The sequence below is a fragment of the Rana temporaria genome, chromosome 1, assembly GCF_905171775.1.
Source record: "Rana temporaria chromosome 1, aRanTem1.1, whole genome shotgun sequence".
NCBI classification, from domain to species: Eukaryota; Metazoa; Chordata; class Amphibia; order Anura; family Ranidae; genus Rana; species Rana temporaria.
The window spans coordinates 229965825-229986870 of record NC_053489.1 but is presented as its reverse complement, the minus strand read 5'-3'; the positions used below and the strand labels follow the sequence as shown (position 1 = coordinate 229986870).

General features: G+C 41.3%; 1 protein-coding gene across 1 annotated transcript in view; it reads left to right on the top strand.

Annotated features, from left to right (window-relative positions):
* The window catches only part of MYO18B (myosin XVIIIB), a 764821-nt gene that overhangs the window by 485193 nt on the left and 258582 nt on the right, over window positions 1-21046 (top strand). The window contains 3 exon segments of the mRNA XM_040358554.1: window positions 7286-7440; window positions 15311-15434; window positions 17500-17700. Of these exon segments, the coding sequence (XP_040214488.1) occupies window positions 7286-7440; window positions 15311-15434; window positions 17500-17700 (480 nt within the window).

Here is a 21046-nt window from a genome sequence, read left to right as displayed (position 1 = left end):
AGGCCGGTTTAACGATGGGGTTGAAAAAAACTTCTAGACCATTATGTGTGTACGCGGCATCAGTCACGTTTGGGACCTGCCTACATGCTTAATTTTTTTTAGTTTTAGTAACTCTCATGCTGTCAAACTGCAGAGGTCAAAAAATCACATGGGTCAGATCTGACCAGTGGACCTGAGCAGAGTACCAAGTCTGGAGGTAACAACAAAATATACATGATAGTTTTAGCCTGATATAAGTTGAAATTCTTTTGACAGACTCTAATTCAGTTGCACAGAACCTGATGTTATTTTTCAGCCACAGGAGAGATAATACTCGAGATGGACCCAGGGCAAACAAAACCAAATGTGTTACCTGATAATTTTAATAGAAAAAAAAAGAAAATAATAGGAAGCAGCTATAAACATAAATGCTTTTACTGAAATGCGCAAGTGGATATGCATAAGCCAATAGATTTAACAGCCACACATACACGCGCGCTGTATGTACGGAAATGCAAATTTTGTCTAATAAATTGGTACAGCAGCAAGCTGTGTGAATATTTAACACAGAATGCTGTATCTAGCTAAAAACAGAAGGCACCAGCAATGCTCATATGAATGTGTTTTAATCTGTGCACCAGGAGGATTTTTAAGACATTCACAGTAGCAAGGCACATTTCAACTGAGGTCATTCTACTTATTATAAGAAGAATGATCTCTGTACATTAAGATATAATAAAAATAGTCTATTTTTGTTAAACCGATGAAAAGAATCATCTCTTTGGTTTCACATGCTCATTGTCTAATTATAGGCCTCATTACCTCAGCATTGTTCTTATTTAATGCAGCTTTATAATGATTATCGTTTTTCATTTTGGTCATTGTTTGACCCTAGTCACACAAGATTATAGTTAAATTATTCCCAGTCTACAGAATCAGCATTGAATACTAGGTTAGTATTTTCTATACTGCTCCAATAAACATTGCCCATGATAATGTACATTCATTTGTATATTTACAAACACAATACAAGAAGAACTTGGAGGTTAGTTGGGAAGGTAGGAAGCAGAGGTTGATCAGCTTGAGCACATGGTATTGCCCCACCGCCCTCACTACCTCCACCACCATATGTTATGTAGTCAGTTCTAAAGTTAGACACATACTCATAAATTGCATATACTTGAAGCTAAAAACTGCAACACAAAAAAACCTCATCAGTGCTGCATATCAGTGCTGCATATCAGTGCCCATCAGTGCTGCATGTTAATGAATCCTCATCAGTGCCACCTGTCAGTGCCTGTCGGTGCAGCCTCATTAGCACTCATCAGTGAGGGAGAAAAATAACTTATTTACAAAATGTTCTAACCTAAACTTTTTTTTTCAAAATTTTCAGTCTTTTTTGTTTAGCAAAAAAATAAAATAAAAACTCAGTGGTAATTAAATACCACCAAAAGTAAGCTCTATGTGTCTCAAAAAATGAAAATCTTGTTACAGCATTGCATGACCGCGCAATTGTCATGCAAAGTGCGACAGATCTGAAAGCTGAAAATTGGCCTGGGCAGGAAAGGGGTATAAGTGCCCTGTATTAAGGTGGTTAAAATCTCTCCCCACAAAATCACATGGTGCTGCTGTGGCACCATGTGATTTTCACACACAAGGGCACTTTGCTTTATAACACCCCTGTATGACTGCTAAAGAGCAGCGTGTTTTGCCTATGGGCTGGGAACGCAGGCAATTTTGTGAGCATTCCTGACCCAAATAAGTGTGAACCTAGCCTCCTATTCTGTCCAAAATGTTAAAAAAAGTTTTAGCTTTAGATATACTTTAAATGAGAAGTACAGCCAAAGCTTGTTTAGCTGTACTTCTCTTATGGATCTCACAGGAGTGCAGTTTATTTTGCACTCCTGTGACCCGTTTTCAGCAGAGAACGGGCTTAAGTCCGCTTTCTGCTGATGTCACAGAGTCGATTCAGGCTCAGCTTCATCACGACCAAGGAGTTGGGATCCACCCATAGCCCAGGACCGACATATGGCTTAGCCTCTCAGAGAGCCACTGAGAGCCTGAGCCGGCCACTCCTGCCCCTCCACAGTTCAGAGATCCAGTGAGCAAGGAGGGAGCAGAACAGAGAGCTGTGACTAACAGTCACCAGCTCTCTGCTCGGGGAGCTGTGGGAACCGAGTGATGGACAGTGTTCGATCTCTCTATTCTCAGTGTTAGAGGCGCTGGGGGACAGATGCAGCATCCACATAGGCAAGTATGAATCTGAAAAAAAAAAACACACTTCTCTTTTAACCACTTGCTTACTAGGCACTTAAACCCCCCTCCTGCCCAGACCAATTTTCAGCTTTCAGTGCTCTCACTCTTTGAACGACAATTGCGCGGTCATACAACACCGTACCCAAATGAATTTTTTTCCCCCACAAATAGCGCTTTCTTTTGGTGGTATTAGATCACCTCTGCGGCTTTTATTTTTTGTTAAAAAAAAATTAAAAGACCAAATAAAAAAAAAACATTTTATATGTTGTTATAACATTTTGCAAATGGGTAATTTGTCTCCTTGATTGATGTACGCTGATGAGGCTGCACTGATGGGCACTGATAGGCTGCACAGATATACACTGATAGGATGCACTGATGGGCACCAATAGGCTGCATTGATGGTCACCGATACGGCATCACTGATGGGCACTGATAGATGGCACTGGTGGGCACTGAGAAGTGGCACTAATAGGTGGCACTGATAGCTGGCAGTGATGGACACTGATGGGCGGCAATGGTGGGCACTGATTGGCACTGGTAGGTGACACTGATAGGCAGCACTGCTAGGTGGCACTGATGAGGCACTGATTGGCACAACTGGTGGGCATTGATAGGTGGCATTTATGGGCATTGATAGGTAGCACAGTTCTGCACTGGTGGGCACTGATTCGTGGCACTATGGCACTGGCAGGGGGCACTGGCAGGCGGTACTAGGGGGGGGGCACTGTGTCCCTTGCACAAAAGCCGGTGATCTGATTTTTTTTTCTCCTCACGCTATCAGAAAAAAACCTTTCTGCAATCCAATGTTATCCAAACCTCCTTTCTCTTAACTTCAAATCATGGCTGCCTGTTCCCTTCAGGGACCTTGGATTAAACAGTTTATTACAGTTACTGGAGTCACCATATACATGTACATTGTAATCAAATCACCACTTAAGTGCTTTTTTTCCAGAGTGGAGAATTATAGTTGATGAGGGTTCAGTTACTAAAAAATATATATATTTTTTTAAAGGTAGCCATGATCATTTTTTACTTGAACACAATGTAAAAAAAAAAAAAATCACCAGCAACCTTCATTATGGATTATGAAAATACAATTAGTGATTTTTGTTAAGGTCCTCCTCTCCTCCTGTATTCAGTAAAGCAGTTCAAACAACAATGAATATACAAAATGCAGTAGCCAAGAACAAGCAGGAAAGCAGGGAAACACGCATTTGAATAGATTACTTTTGGTTTCTGCATTATGCACACAGCTCTCATAGCGTAATAATGCCGCGTACACATGATTGGACATTCCGACAACAAATGTTCGATGCAGGGGTCAAGTCCTGGGGAAAAAAGTGTGGGAACTCCCACCCAAGATCCACTCCCCCACCAAAAACAAAACAAAAAAAAAATTATGGGGGGTGGGTGGTATGTAGATAAGAGGGGTGCGGATTTTATGGGTTGGGTAGTATAAAATACACCACTGGCCAGTGGCAGTTTATTAACCCCTTTGTGCTGCATTAGTGACACCAGTGTCAGTGTTTATGAACCTTTTCATGCTGCACCAAATAGGGGTAATAAACACTGACACTGGTGTCACTAATGCAGCACAAAGGGGTTAATAAACTGCCACTGGTCACCAATGCATCAGTGGAAGTACATTATCCCCCTCATTGCTGAATACCATTAAAAACATCAGACAGTTAACACAGCTAAGCCACTGTGATACAACACTGCCTTAGGTAGGTTAGGTTTTTAGCCTCTGCAAACTTACTTACGTACTCCCCCGCCCACAGTACAGATCCCCTCCCCTCACAGTACAGATCCCCCCCAGTACAGATCCCCCCCCATTCAGTACAGATCACCCCCATTCAGTACAAATCCCCCCCCCCTTCAGTACAAATACCTCCCCCTTCAGTACAAAGCCCTCCCCCTTCAGTACAGATCCCCCATTCAGTACAGACCCCCCCATTCAGTACAGATCCCCCCATTCAGTACATATCACCCCCCATTCAGTACATATCACCCTTCAGTACAGATTCCCCCCTTCAGTACAGACCCCCACAGTACAGAGTTTCCCCCTTCAGTACAGACCCCCACAGTACAGATTTCCCCCCTTCAGTACAGACCCCCACAGTACAGAGTTTCCCCCTTCAGTACAGACCCCCACAGTACAGAGTTTCCCCCTTCAGTACAGACCCCCACAGTACAGATTTCCCCCCTTCAGTACAGACCCCCACAGTACAGATTTCCCCCTTCAGTACAGACCCCCACAGTACAGAGTTTCCCCCTTCAGTACAGACCCCCACAGTACAGAGTTTCCCCCTTCAGTACAGACCCCCACAGTACAGAGTTTCCCCCTTCAGTACAGACCCCCACAGTACAGAGTTTCCCCCTTCAGTACAGACCCCACAGTACAGATTTCCCCCCTTCAGTACAGACCCCCACAGTACAGAGTTTCCCCCTTCAGTACAGACCCCCACAGTACAGATTTCCCCCCTTCAGTACAGACCCCCACAGTACAGAGTTTCCCCCTTCAGTACAGACCCCCACAGTACAGATTTCCCCCCTTCAGTACAGACCCCCACAGTACAGATTTCCCCCCTTCAGTACAGACCCCCACAGTACAGATTTTCCCCCTTCAGTACAGACCCCTACAGTACAGATTTTTCCCCTTCAGTACAGACCCCCACAGTACAGATTTTCCCCCTTCAGTACAGACCCCCACAGTACAGATTTCCCCCCTTCAGTACAGACCCCCACAGTACAGAGTTTCCCCCTTCAGTACAGACCCCCACAGTACGGATTTTCCCCCTTCAGTACAGACCCCCACAGTACAGATTTTCCCCCTTCAGTACAGACCCCCACAGTACAGATTTTCCCCCTTCAGTACAGACCCCCACAGTACAGATTTCCCCCCTTCAGTACAGACCCCCACAGTACAGAGTTTCCCCCTTCAGTACAGACCCCCACAGTACAGATTTTCCCCCTTCAGTACAGACCCCCACTGTACAGATTTTCCCCCTTCAGTACAGACCCCCACAGTACAGATTTTCCCCCTTCAGTACAGACCCCCACAGTACAGATTTTCCCCATTCAGTACAGACCCCCACAGTAAAGATTTTCCCCCTTCAGTACAGACCCCCACAGTACAGATTTTCCCCCTTCAGTACAGACCCCCACAGTACAGATTTTCCCCCTTCAGTACAGACCCCCACAGTACAGATTTCCCCCCTTCAGTACAGACCCCCACAGTACAGAGTTTCCCCCTTCAGTACAGACCCCCACAGTACAGATTTTCCCCCTTCAGTACAGACCCCCACTGTACAGATTTTCCCCCTTCAGTACAGACCCCCACAGTACAGATTTTCCCCCTTCAGTACAGACCCCCACTGTACAGATTTTCCCCCTTCAGTACAGACCCCCACTGTACAGATTTTCCCCCTTCAGTACAGACCCCCACAGTACAGATTTTCCCCCTTCAGTACAGACCCCCACAGTACAGATTTTCCCCATTCAGTACAGACCCCCACAGTAAAGATTTTCCCCCTTCAGTACAGACCCCCACAGTACAGATTTTCCCCCTTCAGTACAGACCCCCACAGTACAGATTTTCCCCCTTCAGTACAGACCCCCACAGTACAGATTTCCCCCCTTCAGTACAGACCCCCACAGTACAGAGTTTCCCCTTCAGTACAGACCCCCACAGTACAGATTTTCCCCATTCAGTACAGACCCCCACAGTACAGAGTTTCCCCCTTCAGTACCATAATGTACCTCAGATGATCCTGACATGCACGGACAGCACTAGTGGACTGGTCGGGTCCCCTGTGTAGACATGCAGGAGGAGGGGGAGGCATCACTCTGCTCGTGCCAAAACTGATCAGAGCCGCGACCACGGAGAGCAGGGCAGGACCTGACGGGTGTCACTCCAGTGTGGCTCGCACACCCCCCCCGCCCCCGCAAAGCCACTACCTCTGGTTCCTCTCTCTGTGAGTCTTCTGAAATTGCGCGCCGCTGCCTAATCCCGCCCGCTGTCTCTGAACCCGCCCGCTCTGCCTCGCTGTCTCTTCAGTGGGGGGACGCCTGCTGCTCCGCTGCCTAAACCCGCCCGGCGCCCAATCCTAATCTCTGCTCGAGTCCTGCAAAGGGAACGCGCGTTCCTGCTGTAAAAAAAGTGCAGGGACGCCGTTCCCACGCGTTCCCGCAGGACTCGAGCCCTGGTTCGATGTGAGCTTGTTGTCGGAAAATCCGTCGGAAAATCCGACCATGTGTGTCGGAATTTCCGACACTTTTGAGACCTGGTTCCCAAATTTTCCGACAAGAAATTCAACGCACAAAAATCCTACTCCTACTTGGAATCAATTTGACGCATGTTCGGAATTATTGAACTTCTTTTTTCTCGGCTCGTCGTAGTGTTGCACGTCACCGCGTTCTTGATGTTCGCAATTTCCGTCAAAAATTTGTGTGACTGTGTGTATGCAACACAAGTTTCAGCCAACATCCGTTGGAAAAAAATCCACGGTTTTATTGTCGGAATGTCCAATCGTGTGTACGCGGCATAAGTCACCATGGCAAATGTTTAAACAGTACATCTTCTTAATTAATGAAAACAAGGGTAATTTATTGGTACTGTTCTTTCTTTTTTTTGCATTATGCTTTTTGACTTCTTCTGCAAAGACAGCATATTGTGTGATGTTTATCAAATGATTTTATGTAAAACCATATGCAGAGAATAAAATGCAAGAACACTTTCTAAGATTTATAGATTGCAGCGACAATATCCTGTCGGAACCTGCCAGCTTTTTTTGATTGCGTAAACTCTACTATTTCCATAATCATTACTTTGACTGGTGACTGATTTATTAAGGAGGTTTTCTTATGTTTGTTTCCATTGTACAGGGCAATAAAACACAAAAAGGAGAAAAAATATGAATAGTACATTTGCTTGGGGGTTATATGTCCATTAAACAACAATTTCTTCTGTGAAAGTGTGCACCGGAGAGCATAAATTGTGGACTAAAATTACTGGTTTCATTCACCTTCTTTCTTCCTTTTACAGCTCAGTGATTTGCAGAGTGCATATGAGAGTGCCAGACGGGCAGCTCAGCAAGCAGCTAGAAAGTGTAAACACTTGACCTCTGACCTTGAGGATACTCGAGTCTTGATGGAAAACCAACAGATCCGAAACCATGAGCTGGAGAAAAGACAGAGAAAGTAAGAAACACAGATGACTCCAATTTAAGTGTTTTAAGATTTTGTTCCAACCCTTTACCACTCTGATCAATTAAATTAGCTTTTATTGCGATCTAAATCTGAAATAAAGTGCTTTAAAATAACACTAAACAGGGGGCTACATTCACAGAACCAGATTGCATGTGGTATTTAGGTGTTTTCCTAAATACTGCATGCGATCCTGAAAATGTCAATTCACTATTGCTTTATGTGGTATTTACCGCATAAAGCAAAAACGCTCAGTAAATACCACATAAAACAGGAGTGAAAGTCAATTTAATAAAGGAAAAAAAAAATGCATTTTTATGGAACACCCTTAACAACTAGTTAACATGCTGACAGCTGATGACTAGGGTTGAGCGAACCCGAACTGTAAAGTTCGAGTTCGCTACGGACTTTGGGTTTTTTTGTACCTGGACCCGAACCCGGACCTGTGTTCGGCAATGTAATGGCGGGCTGCAGGGCAGGCAATCACCATTTGTTTTACTCCTGTGACTAAGAAGCCATCACAGCCATGCCTACTAATGGCATGGCTGTGATTGGCCAGTGCAGCATGTGACCCAGCATGTGACCCAGACTCTATATAAGCTAGAGCGACATAGCACAGCTCGTCACTCTGCTTTAGATAGGGTAGGGAAAGGCTGCTGCTGATCTGATCTGAGGGAGAGAATTAGATAGGAGTCAGACTGTCCAGCTACAGAAATCATATTACACCAGCGCTGCATATGTTCCTATGAGATACTCTGCAATAGATACTTTAGGGAAAGGTTCCTGATTGTTCTTATAGGGACAGAAATATATAGGAGTCAGTCCTGCTTCACAAATCAAATCACACCAGCACTGCATATGTTCCTGTGAGATACTCTGCATATTACACCAGCACTGCATATGTTCCTGTGAGATACTCTGCATATTACACCAGCACTGCATATGTTCCTGTGAGATACTCTGCATATTACACCAGCACTGCATATGTTCCTGTGAGATACTCTGCATATTACACCAGCACTGCATATGTTCCTGTGAGATATTCTGCATTAGATAATTTAGGGAAAGGTTCCTGATTATTCTTATAGGGAGAGAAATATATAGGAGTCAGTCCTGCTTCACAAATCAAATTGCAGCAGCACTGCATATGTTCCTGTGAGATACTCTGCATATTGCAACAGCACTGCATGTGTTCCTGTGAGATACTCTGCATTAGATACTTTAGGGAAAGGTTCCTGATTGTTCTTATAGGGAGAGAAATATATAGAAATATATACATCCACCGCCACCTCAACCTCCTACTCCATATGGACCTCGTCTTCCTAGGTCAAGATTTTTTTTTTAAGTTATTTCCCGATCCACATTTATTTGCAGAGTACTTGCCATGCTCTTACCGACATTTTTTCTGCCATTTGCAGCCCTCTAGCCCTTTCCATTCGTTTTTTAGAGATATTTTTGTAGTCAAAAGTCCGGGTCTCCATTGACTTCAATGGGGTTCGGTTTCGGCGTCAAGTTCGGGTCCCAAACCTGGACTTTTTTCCGAAGTTTGGCCTAACCCGTTGAACCTGAACATCCAGGTGTCCGTTTAACTCAACTGATGACTCATTGGTTGTTAAGGTTCCGGCAGCAGCCCACTACTTAACAACCATGACAGTTACTGGTTGTTAAGGATGCCAGTGGCTGCCCGCTTCTTAAAGTGGAGTTCCACCCAAAAATGAAACTTCCACTTTTCGGAATCCGCTGCCGGTGTCACATTTGGCACCTTTCATGGGGAGGGGGGAGCAGATACCTGTCTAATACAGGTATTTGCTCCCACTTCCAGGCATAGATATCTGTGAATATTTACGTTATGCCTGTTGCCTCCCCCCCTCTGTCTTCTGGGAGACACACAGGTCCCAGAAGGCTTCACTTCCTGATTCCCTTACCGAAGATGGTGGCAGTAGCACCCGAGAGCCGAGGGACAAATCGGCTAGGGGTGCCGACATCGCAGGCATCCTGGACAGGTAAGTGTCCATATTTTAAAAGTCAGCAGCTGCAGTATATGTAGCTGCTGACTTTTAAAAAAAATATTCGCCGGATCTCCGCTTTAACAACCAGCTATTTACACCTACAGCTATTTAACACTGGCAGTAAATTACTGCAGGCTTTCACTACTAAAATACCACATGACTTCATAAAATTTATACTAATGCAGTATTTTAAAATATTATTTTAGTGAATGCCAAAAAACTTTTTGAAAAATGCTGTGTGGTATCTTACTGCATACTCAGATGCGGTAAGATCCCGCTTTGTAAATGAAGTGAAGCCCGATATCCCCATTTTCCAAAAATAATCCATACACGTCCTCTACTTAATGATCGTATAAACTATTTCAAATAAAATAATTTCTTACTATGTTTATCTGCCTCCTTGTACCTTCCTCTGTGCCTTCCCAAGCCCAACAATTCATGTAATAATGGTCAGTTATTTTTCCCCCTCTGCACTTTATTATTTTTTTGTGGTTCCAGGAGAGGGTGGAAGTGGGTGGGGGACACTCCATAGTAGGGACACAGACAGCATAAAACAGCATAGTAGGGACACAGACAGCATAAAAACTATAAAATATTTTAGCACTTCCCCACTTTATCAAAAAATAAATAAAAAATTGGTTGGAGTTACATTTTCTTGGGAATGATAGCTATTAGTTTAAATAAGCTGTTAATTGGCTCTAGTGTGTTTTTTGCAAGTTTTAGACTACTTAAAAGTCTGTAAAGCCTATTGTTTAAAGCAAACACTTAGGCATCGTAAACACGATAGGTTAACCAGAGGGCAATGGTCTGAAGGACCGATGTCAGAGGTTAACATATGAAGCTGACTGATGGTCCGTCGTGCGTACACACCATCAGTTGAAAAACCGATCGTGTAGGAACGCGGTGACGTAAAACACAACGACGTGCTGAAAAAAACGAAGTTCAATGCTTCCAAGCATGCGTCGACTTGATTCTGAGCATGCATGGATTTTTAACCGATGGTTGTGCGTACTAACGATCGGTTTTGACCTAGCGGTTAGCAATCCATCGGTTAAATTTTAAAGCAAGTTGCCATTTTTTTAACCTTAGGTTAAATAACCTATGGGGCCTACACATGATAGGTTTGGACCGATGAAAACGGTCCTTCAGACCGTTGTCCTCTGGTTAACCTATCGTGTGTACGAGGCCTTATACTCCCTTTATCATCTATATTAAATGTCTTCAAACTAAAGCTTGAAGGGAGGTTCACAGTCTTCGTGCATCCAGTCCACAGACTAACATTTATAAACCAAAGTACAGTGCCTTGCGAAAGTGTTCGGCCCCCTTGAACTTTGCGACCTTTTGCCACATTTCAGGCTTCAAACATAAAGATATAAAACTATTTTTTTTGAAGAATCAACAACAAGTGGGACACAATTATGAAGTGGAACAAAATTTATTGGATATTTGAAACTTTTAAAAAAAATAAAAAACTGAAAAATTGGGCGTGCAAAATTATTCAGCCCCTTTACTTTCAGTGCAGAAAACGCTCTCCAGGAGTTCAGTGAGGATCTCTGAATGATCCAATTTTGACCTAAATGACTAATGAGGATAAATAGAATCCACCTGTGTGTAATCAAGTCTCCGTATAAATGCACCTGAGGTCCGTTTAAATCAGAGAGCATCATGAAGAACAAGGAACACACCAGACAGGTCCGAGATACTGTTGTGGAGAAGTTTAAAGCCGGATTTGGATACAAAAAGATTTCCCAAGCTTTAAACATCCCAAGGAGCACTGTGCAAGCAATAATATTGAAATGGAAGGAGTATCAGACCACTGCAAATCTACGAAGACCTGGCCGTCCCTCTAAACTTTCAGCTCATACAAGGAGAAGACTGATCAGAGATGCAGCCAAGAGGCCCATGATCACTCTGGATGAACTGCAGAGATCTACAGCTGAGGTGGGAGACTCTGTCCATAGGACAACAATCGTATACTGCACAGATCTGGCCTTTATGGAAGAGTGGCAAGAAGAAAGCCATTTCTTAAAGATATCCATAAAAAGTATCGTTTAAAGTTTGCCACAAGCCACCTGGGAGACGCACCAAACATGTGGAAGAATGTGCTCTGGTCAGATGAAACCAAAATTGAACTTTTTGGCAACAATGCAAAACGTTATGTTTGGCGTAAAAGAAACACAACTCATAACCCTGAACACACCATCCCAACTGTCAAACATGGCAGTGGCAGCATCATGGTTTGGGCCTGCTTTTCTTCAGCAGGGACAAGGAAGATGGTTAACATTGATGGGAAGATGGATGGAGCCAAATACAGGACCATTCTGGAAGAAAACCTGATGGAGTCTGCAAAAGACCTGAGACTGGGACGGAGATTTGTCTTCCAACAAGACAATGATCCAAAACAAAGCAAAATCTACAATGGAATGGTTCACAAATAAACATATCCAGGTGTTAGAATGGCCAAGTCAAAGTCCAGACCTGAATCCAATCGAGAATCTGTGGAAAGAACTGAAAACTGCTGTTCACAAACGCTCTCCATCAAACCTCACTGAGCTCGAGCGGTTTTGCAAGGAGGAATGGGCAAAAATTTCAGTCTCTCAATGTGCAAAACTGATAGAGACATACTCCAAGTGACTTACAGCTGAAATCGCAGCAAAAGGTGGCGCTACAAAGTATTAACTTAAGGGGGCTGAATAATTTTTCACGCCCAATTTTTCAGTTTTTTATTTTTTTAAAAAGTTTGAAATATCCAATAAATTTCGTTCCACTTCATGATTGTGTCCCACTTGTTGTTGATTCTTCAAAAAAAATTACAGTTTTATATCTTTATGTTTGAAGCCTGAAATGTGGCAAAAGGTCGAAAAGTTCAAGGGGGCCGAATACTTTCGCAAGGCACTGTACATGTAAAATAGCCCCTAAATGTTGGACTCAATTAGCTTATCATTCATAAGTGTATGGTAAAACTCCTCTGAGGTTTTTGTTCTCTGTGTTCATTTGGTAAATGTATCTTATTTTTTTTGTACCAAAAAGCCAACAGTAAATTCAAGTAAATCCCTCCAAAGTATGGAGGAATTTACCATTACACAGCTGTTACTGGAACAAGTATACCTGATAAAAAAAATGACCATCTATTTGTTTTTCATTAAAAACTGTAGACTGGTTTGCTCAGTATCTTCTATGTTTGTAACAAGGGTCATTGGGACAAACAGAGAGGCCGTATCTCCTCAGTGGGGGAAAAGACAGCAATAGCAACCTAACATTCTATAATCTAAAACTAAAGCAAAAGTTTTGCTTTAGACTTTTCTTACATTAAAGCCGAAAACACACTTAAAACTGCCCATATATTTTTAATGATAAAAATTGTCATAATGTAACGATGGGTGCAGCCTGGGCTGAGACAGACTACATAGATGGAAAGTACAGTGTGGTTCAAATGTTTAGGATAAATCCTATGGCTTTAAGAACCGCTAAAGAATCCAAGCCAAAACACTTATCGCATCACTTCTGAGAGACTGAAGAGAGCTCTAAGTGGCAAAGAGACAAAAAGAGCAATGCGCAGACTAAGTGTATTGGGTGTGTAAACATGTATTAAAGGAAGACAATAATCAACTCACATAAAGTAAGACAAAATATGCTTATCATGGTTCTCAAAAGGATTCCCAGCTGGGGAGGACACCAAGGAAACTGTCACAATCGATACACTGGATGTGATCTGGATGGTACCTGCGATAGCTAAGAGAGACAGCAAGGGGGCTCCAATCTAAGTGCAGCAAGGTGGAGAAGTGGACACAGCACAAAATAATTGGCAACTCAGTGTGTGGATGATCTCATGCATTACAGTCATTGGTGCACCTGCAGCTAGGAGGAGGCATAAGTGGTCCTAAGATGGAGCTGCTGCTTTAAGGAGTGGAGTGTGGTAGTTAGGATGACCGGGCAACCTCAGGACAGGAAGCAGGAAGCATCAAGTGTAGATCAATGGAGCCCAGGCGAGGATGGGAAGTAATGAAAAAGGAAGTGATGTTGGGGGTGGCAACATATTGTGGACAATTTGAATGTTGCCACCCCCTGACATCACTATCTGTTTCATGACTTCCTGTCCTCGCCTGTACTCCATTGATCCACATGTACTGCTTCTTTCTTCTGGTCCTGAGGTTGCTTGGTCATCCTGGCTACCACGCTCTACACTCCTTGAAGCAGCAGCTCCATCTTGGGATCATGGATGCCACCTCCTCCCAGCTGCAGATGCACCATTGACTGTAATGCATGAGATCATCCACACACTGTGAGTTGTCAATTATTTTGTGCTGTGTCCCCCTCTCCACCTTGCTGGACTTAAATTGGGGCCTCCTTGATGTCTCTTTTAGCTATTGCAAGAAGTATCAAAACCATATCCAGTGTATCCATTGTAACAGTTTCCTTGGTGTCCTCCCCAGCTGGAAATCATTTTGAGAACCATGATAAGCAGGATTCGTATTACTTTATGTAATTTGAATGGGCTGCCTCAAAGTGGCCCAATCAGTCCCTTTCTGTTTATTGAGGAGGCAATGCACAGTAATGCTCTACCGTGTGCTGTAGCAAGCCTGTTGGGCTGACATTCAATATTAATGGCACAGCAATATGCTGAAATGTGCATGGTGCCACACTGGGCACTGATGTGATCCCATTTATAGTTGACAGAATAAAAAACTTTCATCTTGATTCATTTAAATTGTCCAACACAGTTTCCTCTTCTTCAGTGTTTCAGCAATATTTCCATCTCTATCTGAACTCCTAACCCATCCAATCTCTCAAAATATGAAAAAATATATTATGTTGCAGTTGAATTCCAAAACAAATTAGAACAACGTTAGTTATCTATTATTTATTTTTTAGACATTTCATAAAGGTTTTGTGGTATTGAATGGGCTAGAAGGTCATTCACAGGCTGAAGTATTATTAGTAAACTGACAATGAAGTTTTCAATGCAGAACTTTAAAACCGCTGACAAAGGACTTTTTACTGTGAAGCATTGCTAAAATATAACTTTGTGCGAACATTGTACTATTTTTTTTTTCATAGCTTTAGCATGCCTTTGGTTTATTTTACATTATTGCACTAAATTCTTAGCCATTTGTAGTGCTGTGTTACAATACAAGCATCTTCCCTTCTCTCTCTCACTCTCTCGTTTTTTACAGTTGAATGAATAACTGATCTTCTTTTCTAGTAATCTTTGTAGTTGAGTATGTATGCCTGCTAGATACATTTGAATCCTCATTCTTGGCACAAAAAGTATAATTTGACATGAAAAGACTAACAAGAAAGCGTCCCCAAAGCTTGGTAAATAGGTACACACAACATTCCTTTGATGCGCTGTAGTATAGCTATGTGTTGCCGAGTTTGTATGACTGATGATTTGTATTCATATTTTTAGGTGTGTTAATCAGAGATATGAGCGAACACAAAAAAATAAAAAACAGATTTAGGCATTTCTGGATGGTAGTCACTGCTTCAAAGTTGTACATCAAGACCTGTTGGATATTGGTAACATTGCTTTAGGGAGGGCTGTGTAGGATTAAATGTAAGTAGTGTTCTTTAGAATAGAAATAGCTAATTTCTCAGATTTTCCTTACGTGATTTATGATGGTAGAATTTTGCCAACCTGGGATATTTTATCACTCTTTATGGCGACAGAAGTGAAATGTCATCTTACAAATGCATTAAAATGTAACTTAGAAAGTTGATGTTATCACTTCAGCCTGCTATCTTACCAGCTGCACATTTAATCTCAGATGAACACTTTCAGATCATGCATCTCATTTTGGAACTGTATAAGAAAATGGCATACAGGTAATTGGGCTTCTTTTCTCCCTACACAGGTTTGATATGCAGCTAGCTCAGGCAATCGGAGAAGCAGCATTTGAAAAGAGCTTGCGTGAGAAAGTGACACAGGAGAATACATCCTGCAGATGGGAAGTGGGCAAACTACGTCAACAGCTAGAGGTGAGATTGTTGGCAGAATGCCTAGAAGGGACACCGAACATGAAACATGACATGAAAGAAAATGTGTCTGTGTTACCCAAAGCAACCAATCAGCATTTTTATAGCTCCATACTATAATTTGTCTACATGTTTTCCATGTTTTCTCTCTTAATACTTCTCAACATAAGGCACTTTTTTTTAACATTGAATTCAATATTTGATGTTAATTAGGCCAATTCTTTAGCAATGTTTCAAACAATTAATTAAATGTAAGCATGAGGGACTTTTAATATCCCTGTCCCATGTGGGTCTCTTATTCCTAAAAAAAATCATTAATTGCTAAATCTAGTATAGTTATAATCCATCTATGTTAAAAAAGCTGCCAGCCCTAGTATAACTGGATTATTCAAATCATGGTCCAACTGAACATATTTTTCATTATTTGCCTAATTCTAGAACAGTGGTCTCCAAACTGAGGCCTGGGGGGTCAGATGCGACCCTTTGCTTGCTTTTATGTGGCCCTCGGGGCACTATTTTCATCTACTGATATCAGCAATGGGACATAATTCCCCCCACTGACACAGATAAGGCACAATTCCTTCCAATGACACCAAAGATGGGGCACAATTCCTCCCAATGGCACCAACAATGGTGCCCAAAGACACCAATAATGGGGCACAATTCCTCCCAATGACAACAATGATATGATGCTATTTCTCCTACTAACATCAAAGATGGGGCATTGTTTATTTCCACTGACACAGGACATTTTATACTCCCAATGGCCACAGTCCAGCCCCCCTTAAGTCTGAAGGACAGTAAACTGGCCTTTTGTTTAGAAAATTTGAAGACCCCTGTTCTAGCAGTAGAAAGTTTGGAGTGATACACAAGCAAACACAACAGTGTAAAATCCAAGCTGAAACAACATAGATTAAAAATATAGTGGTAATTGTATATACAAATGTGTGAAAATTGCACTAGTCGTTAATGCAAAGAAGGACTATTTGATTTTTTTTATTGAACAAGCTAAAGTTAGAAGTTGATTAGAAGCTGATTGGCACAGTTGCACCAGATTGTGTGTGCTCCAGTTTTAGTAAATCCCCCCTTATGTGCCATGCGTTGCCATGTGTTTTGGTAACACATGGAAGTTTACTGACAGGTCCTTAAAAAATATATTATAGTAAGTGCATAAGTTAGGGTTCCTTCGTTGAATTGCTTGGTTTATGTGCAGAAAAAGGATATTTTTTTTACAAATAAAAACTCCTTTAAATTAATCGGCTTCTCTGTAGCACAGGTCGGGTAGGTGCATTTTTACACAGTGCTTATTCATATCGGAGAAGCAGAGCAATTTTCTTGTCTGCTGAACTTAATCAGCTTTGCAATGGAAGAAATTAGGATTACTGTCCCCATCACATGTGCTTAGGGGAGAATGATGAATATCTATTTTATAGCATTAATTTGTTTGTTTATTCTGAAGCTGTGCTAATTCACAAGATGGACAAACGCAGCATTTCATTGCTCCAGTCTGACATGGCCTTAAAGCTGGCCATTTTCAGTCCATTTCAACCACTTTCATGCCTCTAGGAATCACAAATGTGATCACAAGTAATGATCAGAAACAAATTAATCTACCACCCTTAAGTTCAATCAACCTTAATTAAAACTGGGCAATACATAGATAGCATTAATACAGTAAATTAAAAATGTATTGAATTGAGATGGTATTGAAACTGAAAACTATGGCAATTTAATTGAAAATTATCAGATTTTTCTGTTTCATTTAATTGGGTAAAGTTTGATCCCAAATTTTGTGGTTTGTGATCTTTGTAAAAAATGGAATCGAAAATGTACTCACTCAAAGTGTCATGTGATCTTAGTGATTATTGCATGTATGTATTTTTTTATTTGTGGAACCTGACATGTTTATGTCTGCATGTACACTTTTTAGGCCTAAAATTACAAACGCAACAATTCAGCTATAATTTCAACATAGAACATTTTCTGAAACGGAATGTAGTAAAACCTGAAACTAATTAACATCCCCCTAATTAGCCTATAATCTTTTTATTCTATATATTGTTCACAGCAAAAGGAAAAGGAGACAATGAATTTATCAAAACAACTGGAAGTGTTGGGTAACCAGATAAAAGAGCTTTCTTCTTCCAGTGGTCTGGATAATAATTCTGTGGTTTCTCTGAAGAAGAAGGTATGGGAATTGGAATCCAGTGTTGCAGAACAAAGTCAGCAGTTAGTGGAGCAAGCTAACTCCATACAGCACCTTGAGCAGGTAAGTCTGCTTTACATCTTTGGTAGCAGTAACGTTCTATTCACACCTGAGAAATAAAAAAAAATGTTTTCCAGAAGTTCTTCAAGGTTCCACACCAGATTTCCATTTTGTTCTCTGGGTCCATTCACATGGGAGTGATATGCTTTTTCTTATTGTCCCATTTTTTTTTTATAGGAGATGGCACCTTCCTAGCTTCCTTATCATTTAAAATTACTACTACTGTATGCTATACAGAATTATTTGATTTAGGAAGGTGTTTTGGAGCTCACTGTGCTGAATTATTCTATGAGCTATCATCCATTTGTTGCTGTTATGGGTGTATTCCTTGGTTTTAATATTTTCTAATAACATTTGATGAGTTTTGTGTAAAGTTGTGTATGAGGAATTTGTCCTGAGGGTGAGAGAGCACCTTAAAAGTGCCATACACGTTTGTATCTCTCCTTTTTTGATAAATTTGTTTGTGACTTACCTAAAGGTTAACTCCACTTTCATGGGAAAAAAAATAGCACATACAATTTTTTTTTATTATAGCATATACAATTGCAACATATTGTAATTGAATATTATTAAAAACTACCTTTCCTTTTCAATCTGCAGCTCTGTATTTTCTGTAAAGTGCAATGCAATATGGATACCTGGAGATATTCTGTACACAGAATGTGTACAGAATAACCCCCCAAAAAAATTATTTCCTGCTTGTGTGATTAGCTAATTGATTTTCCCAGAAAACTACACTAAGATACAGATAAATATAATACAGATAAAGTCAGACTCATGGCATCCCTTGCAACAAAAAAAAATCATTTTTGGTAAGATACTCCCAATAGGAAATTACGTCTTAAGGGATGCAGACCATTTTTTTCATTAGAGCCCTGACTCAAACAGTGATTTCTCCAGAATAACAAAATGCAACAAAGTTTGTTAAAATCCTTGCAATGTACATAGATCACCCATAGGGGGATGTTTTTTCTCAACAAAAGTTGGCCCTAATTCCCCTTTGATTCCTTCTGTATTGAATAGTATTGTAACTGCATAAATCAAGTGAAAAAGTGCGGCGCAAAGTGAACTAATACATAACAAAATAAAACAAAATATCACAGTGAAAACAAATTATGCACAGTGAGAAAACCAGTGATGATAAATGTCCAAGTGATCAAATAATCTTTAAATAAAACGTGCCAACATAGAAAATCCAGCAGAGGTGCAGGTGAGAGAGGAACACCAACAGGGAATCCACCACCGCAAGCAAGATGGACTCTCACCTCATTGCTTCGACCCGTGAAGGTCACAGAGCATATCAGCAGTATTCTTAATTAGTTCTCCAAAGGAAACATCAAGCCAATGGTATCAGCAATCAGCCATACATAGGGAAAAAACACAAAGGAATCTAGTGCTCTCCATATAAAACAAGTTTATTGCTGCAAGGATATTTAAAAAAATGAGCACTCACATTTGGCAACACTCATAAGCCGAGTGTATGCTAAGACAGCGTGTCAGAGACCACAACGGCGACGATCGGGGTGACGTCCTGCGTAACTCCTCCCCTTACGTACGCGTTACGTCCCGTGGGCGGGACTTCTTCAGCGTCAGGTGGAGGGAGTAAAGCAGACGTCCCCAATAGTTAGAAATTTATATGGTGCAAATAGACCATCGACCAATCACCACCCTCTTGGATGCAGCCAATGAGATTATCATACGGCAACAACATCCGGGGCAAGGTCAAATTCAGGCGACCCGCCGACCAATCACAACCCTCGTGGATGCAGCCAATAGAGATTCCTTAAGGCAATAACATCCGGGGCAAGGTCGAAAGAGTCACCTGACACCACGGTAATAGATAGCTGCTGCATGGCTAATACAAAAACGGGACACAATGAGGCATGCAAGAATAAGGAAAATAAAATACAAACATGCATCAAATAGTGTCCAGCTACAAGCCAAGCATCACAGCCATAATAAAATTAATTAATTGTATTAATAATAGGACATCATCCACAATCGTCACCGCCCAGGCAAAGCATTACTAATGACAGCAATAAATTTATACCTAACATAAAAAAACACATTAAAACATTAAAAAATAACATGTTTAAAGAGATATATATTGACAAATACATATAATAAAAATTTATTAAAATATTAAAAAAATTCCTAAAACATTTTAAAATATTAAAAATATCCCAAAATGTACCAGTCGCCACCTAATGTCATTAACTAATGTCAGTATCCAATTTAAAAAGTTTGAACGAATAATCTCAAAACATTGGTCAGTCCTGAAGGGAGACGCCATTTTGGGTCCAGTTTTGCCGGATCGACCACATTTTGTGTATAGAAAAGCTCCAGCCTTGCGGGATGTCATTGCGCCAGGTGTAATAGATCCACCTATTGTGGCCAGGCCCAGGCTGTTTAACTTTCTGTCAGGCTTTTATGCCTGTGGCAGGTGTGCCACATGCAAACATGTGAGGAACAACATCAAAAAACGTAAAACTTTCTGTTCATCTGTCACACGTAAGGAATATACTATTAAAGAGCTTGTCACGTGTGACACTGAGGGTGTCATATACATGTTGGAATGTGACTGTGGGTTACAGTATGTGGGCCGTACCTCACGAGCTTTACATGTGCGTATTGGCGAACACATTAGCTGTATAAAAAGGGGTGTCAGGACACATAGTGTGTCTAGGCACTTCAGACAGCACCATGACCGTAACCCCAAAAGTCTTAAGTTCTGGGGAATCGAGAAGGTGTCCAAGCACTGGCGGGGTGGGCACTTTATTCGACAGTTAAGTCGTCGCGAGTCTTACTGGATTTTCGAGCTTAAGGTTGCCTCTCCGAAGGGCCTTAATGTAGAGTTTGACCTTAACTGCTTTATATCTGACCGTTAATGACATTAGGTGGCGACTGGTACATTTTGGGATATTTTTAATATTTTAAAATGTTTTAGGAATTTTTTTAATATTTTAATAAATTTTTATTATATGTATTTGTCAATATATATCTCTTTAAACATGTTATTTTTTAATGTTTTAATGTGTTTTTTTATGTTAGGTATAAATTTATTGCTGTCATTAGTAATGCTTTGCCTGGGCGGTGACGATTGTGGATGATGTCCTATTATTAATACAATTAATTAATTTTATTATGGCTGTGATGCTTGGCTTGTAGCTGGACACTATTTGATGCATGTTTGTATTTTATTTTCCTTATTCTTGCATGCCTCATTGTGTCCCGTTTTTGTATTAGCCATGCAGCAGCTATCTATTACCGTGGTGTCAGGTGACTCTTTCGACCTTGCCCCGGATGTTATTGCCTTAAGGAATCTCTATTGGCTGCATCCACGAGGGTT